The sequence below is a fragment of the Bos javanicus genome, chromosome X (assembly GCF_032452875.1).
Source record: "Bos javanicus breed banteng chromosome X, ARS-OSU_banteng_1.0, whole genome shotgun sequence".
In the NCBI taxonomy this organism is placed as follows: domain Eukaryota; kingdom Metazoa; phylum Chordata; class Mammalia; order Artiodactyla; family Bovidae; genus Bos; species Bos javanicus.
The window spans coordinates 57,687,330-57,704,765 of NC_083897.1; the positions used below are offsets into that span (position 1 = coordinate 57,687,330).

The 17,436-nt window shown below is 36.3% G+C and overlaps 1 protein-coding gene across 4 annotated transcripts in view; it reads left to right on the plus strand.

Moving 5' to 3' along the window:
- DNAAF6 (dynein axonemal assembly factor 6) overlaps positions 1 to 17,436 on the plus strand; it is a 47,931-nt gene that overhangs the window by 5,739 nt on the left and 24,756 nt on the right. For 2 of the 4 annotated variants that reach the window (XM_061409370.1, XM_061409373.1), the window contains exons 2-5: positions 1,172 to 1,312; positions 6,079 to 6,142; positions 8,371 to 8,476; positions 11,225 to 11,321. In XM_061409370.1, the coding sequence (XP_061265354.1) occupies positions 1,172 to 1,312; positions 6,079 to 6,142; positions 8,371 to 8,476; positions 11,225 to 11,321 (408 nt within the window). The remainder of the gene's footprint in view (positions 1 to 1,171; positions 1,313 to 6,078; positions 6,143 to 8,370; positions 8,477 to 11,224; positions 11,322 to 17,436) is intronic. The other 2 variants (XM_061409371.1, XM_061409372.1) reach the window with 2 other exon arrangements.

The following is a 17,436-nucleotide window of genomic DNA, read 5'->3' on the forward strand; positions in this document are numbered from 1 at the left end:
AAAGTCATAATAATGGTAAAACACAAGAGTAAAACAATAGATTTGTAAACTGCCATTACATGCAGTTGATTTTGACAGGAGATTGTACCAGCACTCTTTTGAGAATCCTTTTATATTACTTTTCTGTGCACAATGCAAACATTTTAATGGATCATTTAATATAAGTGCTAAAGAAATTTTTCCTATCAATTAATTTTATGGAATAATGTTTGAAAAATATCAGCAGAAGTGTAGAAAAGATTCCTATTATATTTATGCCCAAATCACTAATAATAAGCCTAATTCTACAGTCTTTATTCAGGTTTTTCATTAGAGTCTGACACTTTCGAGATTTTTAAAAATCCTGAACTCCTACTCTAAATACAATGGTAGAGAGTATTTTGAAAGACTGATGTCTGGTTGGTAGGAGTACAGGTATTTGTGATTTTCTTATTTCTACTTTTAATGTATTATTTCCTAAAATTTCCACAATAGACATACATAGTATCACTATTATAATCAAGAGAAAACAAATATGTTTCCATGAACTTTCACTAAAGTTAATGAACCAACTCACTAGAGGCCTCAAACAGCCATATAATGCGAGGCATCATCAAGGGTTGATTAAAATTTTAAATAACAGAAAGTACAGGGCTGCCTGAGGCAAAAGTGTGAAATGAGTAACTTTCCTTGAGACATTCACCCCAGCAAACATCCTTTTCAGTTCACTAAATAGAATATACAACTTAGCGTAAAAGAGACAAGGTAAAAAGGTAGTCTACATAAGTTCATTTCTAAATAATGATGTACTTTCTACATGACACTGACATACCTTTTCTCTAGAGGTAGAGTTTAAGAATGTGCAGTTTTAGTTAACTCCCCAGTGATTCTTAAGCACTCTAAAACCTGAGAACCACTAGGTAGGTGCTCAAGAAATGCTTGTTAGATTAAGCATGAAGTTTTAATAAAGCAAGCTGAATACTTCTGTCTACTTGATGCCCTGTGAGTCTGTGAGTCTCTGTGAATCAGCACAATATATATATTTGAAGGAGTTTACAAGGATTTTCAAGGAGGAATAAGAGATCATGGAGTGACCCAGGGAAAGAAGGGAGATAGGACAATTTAGAAAAATCTTCATGTCTTAAATAAAATAGAAAACTAAAAACCTCTTTCTGATTATCTTCTTCCTCAGAATATGGAATCTGAAAATGCAGAAAATGAAAATATGGAAACAGAAAATATGGACTTTGAAACAATTTCTTCCGTTTCCGCATTACAGGCTCTCTCTAAGCTACTCTATCCTGAAGAGGATGACTTTGAGTCCGGACAGGTGGTTGTATACTTACAGATGAATTAGTTCTGATCACACTAAGTCATGAAACTGTATTTGAACAACTTGTTCCAACCTTGCTGTGAGAGCAGGGCTGTGTCATCTAATATATTCACAGGAGGTTGCAGGGCTCATTATGCATGAGAGTATAACCTCTAGTACCTTTCTAGCAAACATAATTATATTTTTTCTAAACTACCTGAACACTGAATAGGAAAATAGTTCTGTAACTATGGTAGCAATAGCCACATTTCAAAATGTTTGTCATTTATATTTATGGCCAGAGAATGCTTGACAACCAATGCAAAGAGTGGTAGCTAGGATTTTTAAGCCTAGACAATATTTCTATAAAACAAATAATTTTAATTAGGCAGTATTAATTAAACCCCCCAAACCCTTAATTTTTTTGATTTGTCTACACATGAAAGCAGAACAGAAAATATTTTGAGCCAAATAATGGGACAAACTAGCTTCAGCCTATTAAAATTAGTTTCCAGCTGTATGCTCAGATAGAGCTGCAGAATCTAGTTAGCCAAATAGCATTTGGGGTCAGGAAAGGGAACCTTGGGGAGTCTTGCAGCAGCAAGATGGGCTTCATTTTGGGTAGGAGAGTTGCATGAATTGACCTTTGACTATTTCACACTCACTGCCAGTATGCTCAGAATACTCAAAATACTTCCATGTAACCCCTTGGTCTCCATTCTCCATCTCCGTGGACATTAGCAAACTTTGACTATCAGACTGCCAATGTGAAGGCACACAAAATTTGTTTGAAGGCATAAATCTCCTAGTATAGCAGAATATATCAATTTGCTTTAAATTATTTTAATGTTCTTTGTTATCATGGCCAGTTTACCATGAATAAACCATCTCCCATGAACATACATATCAACTTTCTCCTCCCCAAATTCTTTTTTCCCATAGTGTGGAAAAACAAATAGTATAATCTAAATAGGCAGCCAGTTCAGTGGTTCAGGTTGACACTGGATTGAGCTTCTACCCTCCAGGAAGAAGTTAGGTGGAACCGGGCAAGTAAGACTTGCAGATGGAAATAAAATTTGTAGAAGAGGGGAACTGAGTTGGCTTGGAGCCAAGCCAGAATTAGTAACCAAGAAGTTTTAATCAGGGAAAATTCTTAGTAGAGGCCAAAGAAAGAAAAATCAGGTCATTAGTAACAGCATTGAAGATATACAACAAATAAGACACAGAAGAAAAAGTTAAGAGCAATATACCGATAAGTTGGGAAGGCAAACTCATTTTTGCTACCTTAGCTGAGATAGAGTGGTACATCCTGGGAAAGGTAAGGTTATGCCATATAGAAAAATTATAGTCAGTGCTTGAGAAATAGTGATCTTGAATAAAGTGAAATGGAACTTGTAACTGGAACAGATTCATAGATAAGAATTTATCCTGGTTACAAAGCCTGTTTCCTTTGGCATTTATGCATGGTGATGTTTATTTGCAACTAGAGGCGTTTTCAGGGGAAAGATGAGTGCTTATGAGAATAAAGACACTAGAATCATTTTACCAAATTGTACAATTTATAGAGGAAAATTACTATAATAATGTACAATTCTGTATATCTGGGTTATAAGCAATTTTGAGATAATTGGTCATTCAGACACCACAGTACAGATATCATTAGAGGATATAGAATTGGAGTATCAGAACAGTGGGAGAATAATTAATGTTTCTAATGAACTATTAAATTTTCCAGGAGAGAAATAGCTTTTCATTTTTTAACATGCATTAATCTTGGGAACTGCAGAATGATTACAAGAGTGATGTTTTTTTGAAAATACACTTAGTGTAAACAGCATTTAGAACTGTTGCATACACATTGGTTTATTTACACTATCCTCACCATGAATTGTTAAGAATATAGGAGATTGGGAAAGAATGTGTCTGTTATCTTTTAAACTCACAAGGGGATTTTAAGACCTTGGGAAATAAGGTTCACCACTTTGCACAGATAACATACCAAGGATGTTCTAACTCTCTTACATATTGCAGGGTGGCATGAATTGCAATGATAAATTGCTCTGATAATTGGGTGTAGATTCATGGTAGAGGCTGAAATGATAATCTTATAGAAACAATTGCCAGATGGTTTTACTGTTTTTTATTATCCTGATCCATCTTTTCACGTGAAAATTTTATTTTTAATTATTTATTTTCATTATGTTAATCAACTTAAACTCCCCCTCTGTTCTGATATACTGATCCAATCATCAGTGTTCATAGGGGGCATACCAATTTTTGTCGGGAATGTTCAAGTTTTTATTTCTATGGATTTTTATTTGCTATGGAAGGAAGCACTCAACAAAACAAGAGGCCCTCATGTTCCAAAAAATTCTTTACCCTGATTGACTATTAGTATTATTAGTATTCTGGTGATTAATAACTTAAGAAAAGCACTGCAATTTTATATGACTTTAGTGATTTAAAAGAAAAAAAAGTACAGAGTTGCACATTAAAATGCCTGTAACACCTTAAGGGCTTCCCTGGTGGCTTAGTAGTAAAGATTCTGCCTGCAATGCAGGAGACACAAGAGATGTGGGCTCAATCCCTGGGTCAGGAAGATCCCCTGGAGGAGGAAATGGCAACCTACTCCAGTATTCTTGCCTGGAGAATCTCATGGACAGAGGAGCCTGGCGGGCTACAGTCCATGGGGTCACAAAAGAATCACACAATTTAGCAACTAAACAACAACACCTTAACCACAGACATAGCACTTTTGAAGCAACTTTCTGGAAAGGAATAGTTACTGCCTGAGAAACTGTTGGAATGTTATGATTAATTTATAACTAATAACCTACAGCTGTTGGAATAATTTAGCATAATAAAGACAGGTGAGATTTTCCACCACCTTTCAAGGACAGACCCTATTTCTCTCGCCCAAACAGGACATTTTAACTTTTGTACTTGTCTGAAATCTTGGGAGATAAGGGCAGGATCCTGGAAAGGGAGAGTTAGAGGTGCTGGTTGGCCAGGGCCAAGTGATAAGAAGTTTTGACTGCCAGCAACGGAGTGAATTGGAGCCATAGAATCTGACATCAGCAAGAACAATAAGTAAAAAATTGGGATTTTCTTGAAATATCGAAGAACTCCTGAGAGGGACCAATGAAGTGGTTGCCAGTATATTGAAGGTGTAATGTGTGTTATGGCAAATAGATGGGGAAATAATGGAAACAGTGAGAGACTTTATTTTGGGGGGCTCCAAATCACTGCAGATGGTGACTGAAGCCATGAAATTAAAAGACAATTGCTCCTTGGAAGAAAAGCTATGACCAACCTAGACAGCATATTAAAAAGCAGAGACATCACTTTGCCAACAAAGATCCATCTAGTCAAAGCTATGGTTTTTCCAGTAGTCATGTTTGGATGTGAGAGATAGACTATAAGGAAAGCTGAGTGCCGAAGAATTGATGCTTTTGAACTATGGTGTTGGAGAAGACTTTTGAGAGTCTCTTGGACTGCAAGGGGATCCAACCAGTCCATCCTAAAGGAAATCAGTCCTGAATATTCATTGGAAGGACTGATGCTGAAGCTGAAACTCCAATACTTTGGCCACTTGATGTGAAGAACTGACTCATTGGAAAAGACCCTGATGCTGAGAAGGATTGAAGGCGGGAGGAGAAGGGGATGACAGAGGATGAGATGGTTGTATGGCATCACCGACTGGATGGACATGAGTTTGAATAAACTCCGGGAGTTGGTGATGGACAGGGAAGCCTGGCGTGCTGCAGTCTGTGGGGTTAAAAAGATTCAGAAACAACTTAGCAACTGAACTGAACTGAATGAGTGGTATACCTAGTTGAAAAAAGAAAACTATTCTGCTGGTGAGCCAGAGGCAGTCCTGTAAGCTGTGTGTTGGGGGGTATGTATGCTTGTACAGAAGATGGTGAAGTAAATCTGAATTTGCATGAAGACTGAAGTGGTTCATCATGTGTTTGACACTATTACTTTGGGATTGCTGTTTAAATTCACTCATTTAATGTCATGAGGTGGTGAGACGAACTATTTCATACCTACGGTGGAAAGAAGTAAAAGCTATTAAGACTTTTAAATGAGTTGTTTGATGTCTAAATAGTTGGACTCTATTTAGTTGTTTGTTTCCATTTCTATAAAACTTTCCCATCCTTCTGTTCCCCATCTAACTATGACCAGACAACTGCCAAAATCCAAAATCCATGTTATACTAATGCTTGGTTATAATCTTCAAAGAGATGAATGTCGCTCACTCTCCTATCCCCAGAAATACATGATTCACTGGTCTGGAACTGGGGATTTAGTCTGATCAAAGATTAATTCTGCCTTATTACTGCTACTACTACTGCTAAGTCACTTCAGTCGTGTCTGACTCTGTGTGACCCCATAGATGGCAGCCCACTAGGCTCCCCCGTCCCTGGGATTCTCCAGGCAAGAACACTAGAGTGGGTTGCCATTTCCTTCTCCAATGCATGAAAGTGCAAAGTGAAAGTGAAGTCACTCAGTCATGTCTGACCCTCAGCAACCCCATGGACTTCAACCTTCCAGGCTCCTCCATCCATGGGATTTTCCAGGCAGGAGTACTGGAGTGGGGTGCCATTGCCTATTCAAAATAATACTTGGCATCTGTCTCTTGGTTGTATAACAACAATGGATAATTAAACTGGGTAGCTCAATTAAATTGTACCTGGAAATCTTATAAAATTTAAAGTATTACTGGTCATATAAGTTATACAAGTAGTAATTATAGAACATTGGACTTTTTTCTTCTCCTCCAGTCATCAGCAATGGGAGCCATGGGACCCGGAAATATTGGACCACCAAAAATAGAAGAGAATACAGGTAAGTTATACTATAAGAAGTATAGCATATAGATCAATATAATCAGTATACTCTCTTCTTTGGGAGCAAAATTATAGGGAGAGTAATGCTAACACTAGCACTTATCAAAGATGAACTCAAATAATTGTGGGGATGATGAACAGCTATTTACATATAAAGATGCAGTTTTTACTCTATGTTGCAGGTAAGTTGTTTTTCTAGTAATTGAAGTTAATTTGCCTTGAGTTATTCACATTTTGGGGGATGTTTCCTGAGATGGAAAAACAAGAAAGTCCATGTGGTTAGAGAACTTTTTTTTAATTATTTAGGGTCTAGTTACCAAGATGCTTAGCTTCTTCACCTTCTGTGCTGCTGTATTCAGGCAGTTTCACAGAATTCATTCATGAATTCATTAAATAAATATTTGTTGAGGGCCTATTATGTACCAAGTAGTATGGTCATCTCTGAGACTATTATGGAGATCAAAATAGAGTCATTGCCCCCTTTGAACTAATAGTCTTCTGGAAAACACAATAAAACAAATAACCACAAAATTTCATCTAATGTTGAAAAACATAAATTAAAGCCCATTGGGTGACTTATAAAGTCATGGGTCCAATAAACTAGAATAAATATTTTTTGGATGTTTTACTTGTGTTTTGGCTTGTACATTTTCACAGAGTTGAACATTTTACACAACTTTAAAAATCTAGAAAGTTCTAATTCTATTGCTCGTGATCACAGTTACCAGAGGATGGACTGGGAAAGGAAATGAAGTACTTAGGTAATTGTAAAAAAATTTGTCTGGAAAAATGTTTAAAATAATGACTAAAATGATGTCTGAGTGGACAATTTTAAAATTTCACTAGTTATTATTCTACATACTCAAGAGTATATTTGCGTTATTCAAGAGATATTCACTTCATAGAAGACTAGTTCAAATTTGGATGTATTTCTGTGCTGCCTGTATTTCTTATAATGTTATGTCTAATAATCTCGAAATTCTGAGAACAATGAGTCATACATAAAACTTTATATATAAAACTGTAATTATGCTTTACAAAGCCCATGTTAAATAGACACAGATCATTTCAAAAGAACTGGCAGTATTGAAAACCTGACAACCAGGTACATTTCTGAGAATGCTTGAAAGACTCAAAATACTGTTCTGCACCTAATGTGAGTTGCCATTTGCTGCCCCAATAGTTGGAACAAATTCAAGCTAGGATTTTGCATGCTTATTTACTTTTAAACATTCGAATATGACATGTAGAAACCCAGGAATATGCTCAGTTTGACATAAAAGACAAGTAAAAGACATTTTCTTTAGAGCTCACGTCTACATGAGTAAAATACTGGATTAAAAACGATCATTGTCTCAACTGTTTTCAATTTCTTTCACTGATAGAATTTTTAAAGAATTATATCAGGCTTGCATGCAGTTCAGTTGCTCAGTCATGTCTGACTCTTTGCGACCCCAAGGACTGCAGCATGCCAAGCTTCCCTGTCCATCACCAACTCCTGGAGCTTGCTCAAACTCATGTCCATTGAGTTGGTGATGCCATCCAACCATCTCATCCTCTGTTGTCCCCTTCTCCTGCCTTCAATAATATAGCTTAGTACAAGATAAAATATTTCTACCCAAATCATCTTGATTGCATGTTTGATTTGTTCTTTGATGTAAAAATATTTTACATATGATCCTACTTGTTTCTGTAAAACAGTGTAATATTTCTTTGCACATATGTCGTGCAATATATTATCTATAATATATATTTAATATTCAATGTTATTTTATGTACTAAATATTTATATATTATATGTTTTATATGTGTATATACACATATATGTATGTGTACATATATATTTGTAGATATAGAGAGATATGTGTATATACACATATACAGAGAGAGACTAGGAAGATATACACCAGAATGCTATCATTGACTAACATGAGTGGTTGGATTATAGATTATAGATTATTTTATTTTCTTCTTTTTTGCTTATATATCTTTTCCAAATTTTCTACATATATTATTACAACTCTTCAACGTATTGGTTGTGTGTTAATTAAAAACTTTAAGTCAATTGTTACTAATTTAGCTTCCTTTGACCAAAAAACAAGCTAGTGATTACAAATAGAAAATGTTTCACTTCAGTGATCCCAAACTTAATGTGAAGAAGGACAGGGGGAATTTCAAGGAGTAAAAGGGGCAGGAGGTTCAGTGTTATCTCCCCTTTCTTCACAGTCATCCCTCAAACTAGTAGTGAAAATTGTGAAGAAATCTGGAATCCGGAGGAAGTTTCAGAAGGAGCAGAGCATCATGATGTGTGCGATGTTAGAGACACACCAGAGTAAGTCAAATGAAGTCAGGAACATGTTTGGGAGTTTTAGATGTGTCATCTAATACTGTTCTATTTTTGACAAGATTCACAAAGTAATTTCTACCACATAAAAGATAAAACTATGGTGACACACAGAAGGCATGTGTAATTGATTATTTTTTTCCTTCTAGAGCAGAAACAATAAAACATAATACCTTTCTTTCAGTTATTATCTAGCAAAAGATGAAAAATACAGTCACTTCCATTATAAATTTAGTATCATTTAGTTGTATAGTGTGTAACAGTGGATAAAACCAGCCCATTAAATTACAGGCATTCATACAAACTAAATTATTATGCCATGTTTTTGTGTCAAAGACTTGCTTTTAATTACTCAGTGTTCCATAATCTGAGTAAAATGCTATGTTCTCCCACCAATTATCAGCTGTTACCTGGACCTATTTACTACTTATTTTAGTATTGTGTTTAGTATATTTTGCAGGCAGGATTAAAGGCTTGCTTTCTAGCCTTTTCAATAGGAATCATAAATATGAATTTTAGAATTATCATAAAAGCCTTGCATACTAATAAATGAAATCACTCATTCTTTTAAGATTAAAGTATGTTTACATACATAATTGAAATTAACGATTAAATACACTAAGCTTTAAATATATGTATTTTAAAATAAAATCTTGGTTGAATATTTAGAATAGCTTGAAAAACAAAGGCAATACTTATTGAATTACAATGTACATTAAAATTTATTGAAAACTTCTATGGTAAGTGATCTGAGAAATTTTCTAATTCCAACTGTAAAACTGTGTCCAATATTAAAAAAGAAAAAAAACAACTATGCCTCTATCTTCTACCTCAGTTCTGAAAATAGAAGCAGTGGGAGGCTGCAGATAATTAACTGGAAAAAAAGTAGTCAACTTTCAAATAAACAATGTTTAAAAAAAATAAATCTCATAAAAAGAGAAATCAAAGGGGATTTTAAAACGTTTCTGTCTGCATCTTAAATATCAAGGGAGTGAATCCCAGGTTATGTTTATACAGTGCCCACACATTCCTGTGAAAGTAAGAATTAAATCATTCATTTGTCATATAGTTTAGTGAATGTCAAACAGCCATATGTGGCAAGCTCCAAATCTGAGTAAATTTTTACTTTTCATCCTGATGTTTGATGTTCTGCGAAAGAATATCCCTCAAAATTTTAAATGAACAAGAACTCCAGTAAGGATATGAAGAAAATTGCTTTATAAGATTTTTTAATCTTTATTTTCTATCTTATGCAAATACATTTCAAAATGTCCTAGTTGATAAAGAACAAAATGGATAGAGAATGGGAACAGGCAGGTCACAAAAGAAGAATAACAAGTTACCAAATAAAAATAATAAGGAGCTGAGCTAAGTCACTGACCTTAGGGAGAAATATGAGGGTCTTTATCTGAGAGATATTTGAAGGAAGATTTGGTATTTGATTAGATATGATGAATAAGAGGAAAACATCAAAGATGATGCTGAGATTAGTCGCTTGGGTGACTGGATGAAGAGTGAAGCCATTAACTGCGATTGGGAATGTAGTGAAGTAGAAGTGGTGGGAGTTTGATTTTGGGTGTGTGGATTGTGAGGTGCCGTGGGACCTTCAGGCAAATATACATAGAAGGCAGTTGGAAAATTGCATCTGGAGATGAGGGGAAGGGCAACAGCTAGAGCAAATCCATGTGGGAGTTCAGGGCATGTAGATCAATATCTTTCTGTTTTGTTTTAACCCGGTTTCACCTGTGTAAATACCTGGGAGCTGTTATAGTCTATTAAGAAAAAAGTGTTCCATCTCAAAATGCTGTTTACTCTTAGTCCTGTTCCAACTCAGAGAAATCCCTCTTTCATCCTTGGGTATTCCAGTTCGCAAGTGGTCAGAAGTTCAATGTTGTCCTTTAGTCTTTCTATCCAGAGATTTGCCATTTCTTCATTAGAGTAGGATTAAACAGACAAGATTATTTGTAAATGTTTGCTTATTTCATTCCATCTAAAAAGATAGGGTTCACTTATGGCTGGGGGTTTCTGTAAACCACTGTATCCCTAGGGTCCCAAATTTGGGGCCTAGGAAAGTTTGTGGATTGTCTTGTGTGAGGTAAAATACCAGGAAAATCATTCCTTGAACTAAGGATTCTGTAGATTCTAAACACTGTAGTTGTAGCTGTGTTGTCTACATGATCAGTATTTCTACTGTAGAATTTTTGAGGTGGAAAAGACAATAGAGATCATTTAGTTCAAACTCACCCCTTTCCATAAATTGTACAAATCCAGAAGCTGAGACCACATGAGTTTGGGACTTGACCAAGATCATACAGTTAATGACAGAAAGAGTACTAAGCCTGGATTTTTTCTCACTCTGTGGCTTAAATTTGGCATAAGGTTTCTTTCTATCCATGAAACCCTAGATTATGGGCCCACTATTCTTCTGAGCCATTGTTTTCCAGGAAAGGACCTTCCTTTTTCCTTCTCCTTTTACTGTTTGTATAGCTCTGAAACAGTTAACTTTTATTTTTAGACAACTAAGTATATACAACATAAATCCTGCTTTACAGTTTTAGGTGTTTTTGACTAAATTTCTGACTTCTATTTTCTTTATGCCTGAAAAACTGCAAGCACTTTATTTATTTTGTCCTTTTATTTTTTGTAGTACTATGTCCTCATAAGTTTCTAGTTTTCTGCTCTGTGACAGGAAATTGCTCTTTCATTTGAGTCTCTATATCACTGGCTTTTTTTCAGATATGAAATTGTGTACAAACAGCAAGTGGGAACAGAAGATATGTTCCTAGGATTGACCAGAAAGGATGCGTCAACTGCATGTTGCAAAGATCTGGTGGTAAGCCTCTCCCCTCTTCCCCATTTTCCATATGACCATTATAGTTAAATTGACTGTTCTGCAAGGCTGTAAGCCCTTTAAAAATAGTGGTTGCTATGTTTGAGGCACTAAGGAAATAATAGAATAGACTATTTGTTTAAAATTGGTAAACATGTACAAAATAAAAAGTTTACACATGTGGATAAGATTTACAAATAAATAGAATCGTATGATGTAACACACTGTTTCTAGCCTAATAGCACCACCCAATCTGGACTGAATTTTCTTTCATCCTAGTTCTGTCCTATCCATACCATCTGATTGGTTATTAATTTCTGATGAGTTGACAGTCAATCAGAATGAAATATTTCCTTCCCTGAATCTGTCTTATCTCTTATATCTGTATCTTTTTTAAAATTTAAATTTATTTATTTTAATTGGGGGCTAATTACTTTACAATATTATATTGGTTTTGCCATACATCAACATGAATCCTCCACAGGTGTACACGTGTTCCCCATCCTGAACCCCTCTCCCACCTCCCTCCCCATACCATCCCTCTGGGTCATCCCAGTGCACCAGCCCCAAGCATCCTGTATCCCGCATCAAACCTGGACTGGCGATTCGTTTCATATATGATATTACACGTGTTTCAATGCCATTCTCCCAAATCATCCCACCCTCGCCCTCTCCCACAGAGTCCAAAAGACTGTTCTATACATCTGTGTCTCTTTTGCTGTCTCACATACACGGTTATTGTTACCATCTTTCTAAATTCCATATATATGCATTAATATACTATATCTTTTAATGACTCAGCTTACATTAGGGAATGTAAAAGGGGATTTTTTTTCCCTTAAATTTTGGATCTGAACTACCGACTTAACATTCTAAAAAGACATCCAAATTGTTTTTTGGCTCCCTTATCTGAATGACGTACAGCATGTTGGAGAGCATCCTTTGCCAAGCAAAGGATGTTTCTTTCTGTGTAACAATGGCGATACCAGTGATATCAGTGAGACTACCTTACTGGATCTAACCAAGACTGTGAAATGCAACTCACTTTGGCAATATACACTAGTAATTATGGTGTTTGGTGCTGGGAGTTTATTTTTTGAGAGTAGAGGCTGTGCATCTGTATTTTCCCATCCCTCTCTTAGAATACTCTATGACATAGAATACTGAGGTGCCCATAGGAGATGCTTAAGATTTTTCCTTAAGCAAATGGTAAATGGATTCTCTTTTGCATAAATTTCAGGTTTTCTCTTATTAACAAAATCTAAGACATTCAATGGATCAAATAAAATAATGAGAATAGCATCTTTAAGGACCTCAGGAGATTTTTCAAGCTCTAATGAGTTAGGTTTCAAGTGATCTTGAAGTAATTAGCTCCCAGGGTTTTACCAGTAATATTCAAATTTCTCTCTCTTAAATGACTGTAAGATTATGTTTTTGATGTTTGATATTGCGAATTACTCTAAACTCTAAAGAAATTTTAGGCCCTAAATAAATAAAACTATTATGAGCCTTTCTATTTCTCCCATGAAAATTGCTCAGTTCAGTTCAGTTCAGTTGCTCAGTCATGTCCGACTCTTTGCGACCCCATGAATTGCAGCACGCCAGGCCTCCCTTTCCATCACCAACTCCCAGAGTTCACTCAAATTCACATCCGTCTAGTCAGTGATGCCATTCGGCCATCTCATCCTCTGTTGTCCCCTACTCCTCCTGCCCCCAATCCCTCCCAGCATCAGAGTCTTTTCCAATGAGTCAACTCTTCGCATGAGGTGGCCAAAGTACTGGAGTTTCAGCTTTAGCATCATTCCTTCCAAAGAACACCAGGACTGATCTTCTTTAGAATGGACTGGTTGGATCTCCTTGCAGTCCAAGGGACTCTCAAGAGTCTTCTCCAACACCACAGTTCAAAAGCATCAATTCTTCGGTGCTCAGCTTTCTTCACAGTCCAACTCTCACATCCATACATGACCACTGGAAAAACCATAGCCTTGACTAGACGGACCTTTGTTGGCAAAGTAATGTCTCTGCTTTTGAATATGCTATCTAGGTTGGTCATAACTTTTCTTCCAAGGAGTAAGCGTCTTTTAATTTCATGGCTCAGCAATGAAATTAAATCAAATCATTTGCCAAGCAAAGGATGTTTCTTTCTGTGTAACAATGGCGATACCAGTGATATCAGTGAGACTACCTTACTGGATCTAACCAAGAGTGTGAAATGCAACTCACTTTGGCAATATACACTAGTAAATCTGGTGTCCAGTAATTTTGAGCATTACTTTACTAGTGTGTGAGATGAGTGCAATTGTGTGGTAGTTTGAGCATTCTTTGGCATTGCCTTTCTTTGGGATTGGAATGAAAACTGACCTTTTCCAGTCCTGACTAGCATCAATAATAAAGGTATTCTGAGTGAAGAATCTTGGAAAAATTCACACCTCAGAATAATCACACCTCAGAATAGGAGTGTATAGTTTATCTGAAACAGGTATGTACAGAAAAAGACTTGATCTCCCCCTCTAATGATCTTATAATTGATTGGAGAATTATCTGCAAACTATCTGCAGTGATTTTGGAGTCCCCAAAAATAAAGTCTGACACTGTTTCCACTGTTTCCCTATCTATTTCCCATGAAGTGATGGGACTGGATGCCATGATTTTTGTTTTCTGAATGTTGAGCTTTAAGGCAACTTTTTCACCCTCCTCTTTCACTTTCATCAAGAGGCTTTTTAGTTCCTCTTCACTTTCTGCTATAAGGGTGGTGTCATCTGCATATCTGAGGTTATTGATATTTCTCCCAGCAAGCTTGATTCCAGCTTGTGCTTCTTCCAGCCCAGCGTTTCTCATGATGTACTCTGCATATAAGTTGAATAAGCAGGGTGACAATATACAGCCTGGACGTACTCCTTTTCCTATTTGGAACCAGTCTGTTGTTCCATGTCCAGTTCTAACTATTGCTTCCGGACCTGCATACAGGTTTCTCAAGAGGCAGGTCAGGTGGTCTGGTATTCCCATCTCTTTCAGAATTTTCCACGGTTTATTGTCATCCACACAGTCAAAGGCTTTGGCATAGTCAATAAAGCAGAAGTAGATGTTTTTCTGGAACTCTCTTGCTTTTTCGATGATCTAACAGATGTTGGTAATTTGATCTCTGGTTCCTCTGCCTTTTCTAAAACCAGCTTGAGCATCTGGAAGTTCATGGTTCACGTATTGCTGAAGCCTGGCTTGGAGAATTTTGAGCATTACTTTACTAGCGTGTGAGATGAGTGCAATTGTGCGATAGTTTGAGCATTCTTTGGCATTGCCTTTCTTTGGGATTGAAATGAAAACTGACCTTTTCCAGTCCTGACTAGCATCAATAATAAAGGTATTCTGAGTGAAGAATCTTGGAAACTAAATCACACCTCAGAATAGGAGTGTATAGTTTATCTGAAACAGGTATGTACAGAAAAAGACTTGATCTCCCCCTCTAATGATCTTATAATTGATTGGAGAAATAAAACTAGCATAAATTAACTCATTTTATTACTAACAATTATGCTCTGTGTTGACAATTGTAATTTTACCAGGAGTTCAGAAGGTTTGGACAAGACATGAATACCTTTGAATGCCAGCAACAAATGAAATATTTGTTCATGCTATGGCACTACACCACATGTATAGCATTCTTTTTATTCATACATTCAATCTTTAAATAGTTATTGAATACTACTGCTTATTAGGCACTGTCCTTAAGTATTAGGAATGCAAAGACAAATAATAAACAGTCAATTACCATCAAGGAATTTACAGTTAAGGGAATGGAAACCTAATAAATCATTGTAGTTCAGTGTGGTAAGTACATATTTAGAGGCAATACCAGGTATTTGGTGACAAAGTAGAAAGGGATCAACGTTGGGTGGATAGGATTTCTCCAATGGACAACATTCCAAGAAGAGCATTCCAAGCAGAAGAAAGAGCACATGGTAAGGTATCCAGGCATGAAATAGCATGGCCTATTTGGGTAAGCATTGAGTGTAAGCAAGAATAAAGAATAATTGTGGACAATGGTGTACTGGTAAGCTGTCTCTCAAAAAAGAAAAAAAAAAAACAAACAATCTTTTGCTTGAATTTTATGATGACATCCACTGTCATTACTTAACCCCACTGGGAAGGCTCTGACTGCAGAGGTTGATGACCTCATCTCAAACATTTCTTGCACAAATTTTAAGCTTAGTATTTCTGTTAATAATATGGCATTTCCTCAACTCTATGACATCATCAAATTGTAGATATGCCATTTGTTTAGCAACAAAGGAAAAATACGTATACTACCACATTAAATATGAACATTGATTGTGTGATTCATCCCAATAAGAGAAACATAAAAATGTGAGGAAAATAGCACCTTAGAATTAGCTAAATATGATGTTTGGGGCCTGGATCTGATTTCTATGTAACAATCTGACACAGAGACTTTAAGAAGAAGCCATCTGCTAAAGCTGAGGAAGGTACTGGGTTGTCCAAAAAGTTCGTTCGTGTTTTCCATCACATCTTGCAGGCAAACCTGAATGAACTTTTTGGCCAACCCAATAATAGGACCATAAACAATCTATTTAAATACAAGGACTGATTTGGGGTTTAAAAATGTATAAGAGCCACCTTTCCTTTACCCTCTCCAGACTCCTTATAAGAAAGCAAGATTTATGAGTCCTAAATCAAAGAGTGAGTCCTAAACAAAAATCAGAGTTAGGAATATGCATGTTTTCAGCAAACCTTCCACCCTTTCCTTCTAACCCCAACCAGAGAGTTCCATTATCCAAATTATGCCTGCTGCTCCAATTCTGAGTTTGTAGCTACCAAGCTTCCCTTGCCTTAATCTATATTTAGGCATCTTATTTTTAAATAAAATTGTGTATATTTAAAGCATATAATATGTTAATTTGATATATATAGACATAGTGAAATGATTCCTACAGTCAAGCTAATTAACATACCATCTCCTTGCCTACCATTTATGTGTGTGTGTGTGTGTGTGTGGGCAGAGCACCTTAAGTCTACTCTCTTAGCAATTTCCCAGTATTCAGTACAGCATTATCAACTATTATCATGCTGTACATTAATTTTAGAGCTAGAACTAGGCCAGTGGTTTGCATGTTTGTTTTGTTTTGGGTTGCCAGCCCTTTTCTTCAAGCAAAATTCTATGAGAAAGCCAAACATATAAAACAAATACTGCTGCCTTAGTTAAACGGGTACTATCATCCATGACACAGCTCCTAGGAGAAAAATTGGGGCTCTTTGGAACACAGTTTGAAAGATGTTGATTTAGGATTTCCTCCTTATATTACAGTTGAGAAAATAAGGTCAAGCTTACAAGGTCTCTTATACTAACATAAGAGAGTCTAGAGGGCCTTTTCTCCTAGATGGCATGCATGTTTTTCTTTAATCCTTGTGAGTAGAATCCTTCTATTTTATTTTATCTTAAATCATATTTTATCTTTTATCTTCTATACTCTCCATTCCCCCCCACAAGACTTCTACTATAATGGATTTGATACCTATCTTTGAATACATATTTATCATTGTTTTCTGTAATTTTTAAAATTCAACACATACTTATTGAGCATTTACTGTAGGCCAGATACTTGACATGCAGTGTTAAACAAAATAAATATAAGGTTCTCCTTCTCTCCAGGTGATTACTGTTAAGAGATCAAACAGTCCATAAGCAGCACAGATTTTCATAGATCCATCCAATAAGGAAATAAGCCCCAAAGGATGTAGTTTATGATTTACATAAATGGCATAAGCAGAATCACCATGGTGTCAGATCCCCATGTCCCTTTGCCCCACAGGACAACAGTGAACTACAGGAGCCAGATGACAGGTAACATGAGTAGTGAGACACTCTTGCTGAAGAACCAACTCTAGACTGCAGCTAAGCGGTTTTATAGCTTGCATCTATACCCAGGGCAAGGGAGGTGGAAAGTCCTTTGCTTTGTTGGAACCTCATGACAGCCTCCTGCAAGATAGGGAGCTTCCCACAAAGTGGAAAGACAGATAAACAGCCTTGAGACAGCTCCTCACAAGACCACCTGTCTTCTCAAGCTCTAAGATAATTACAGGATGTTCTGCCAAGACCTCGGGC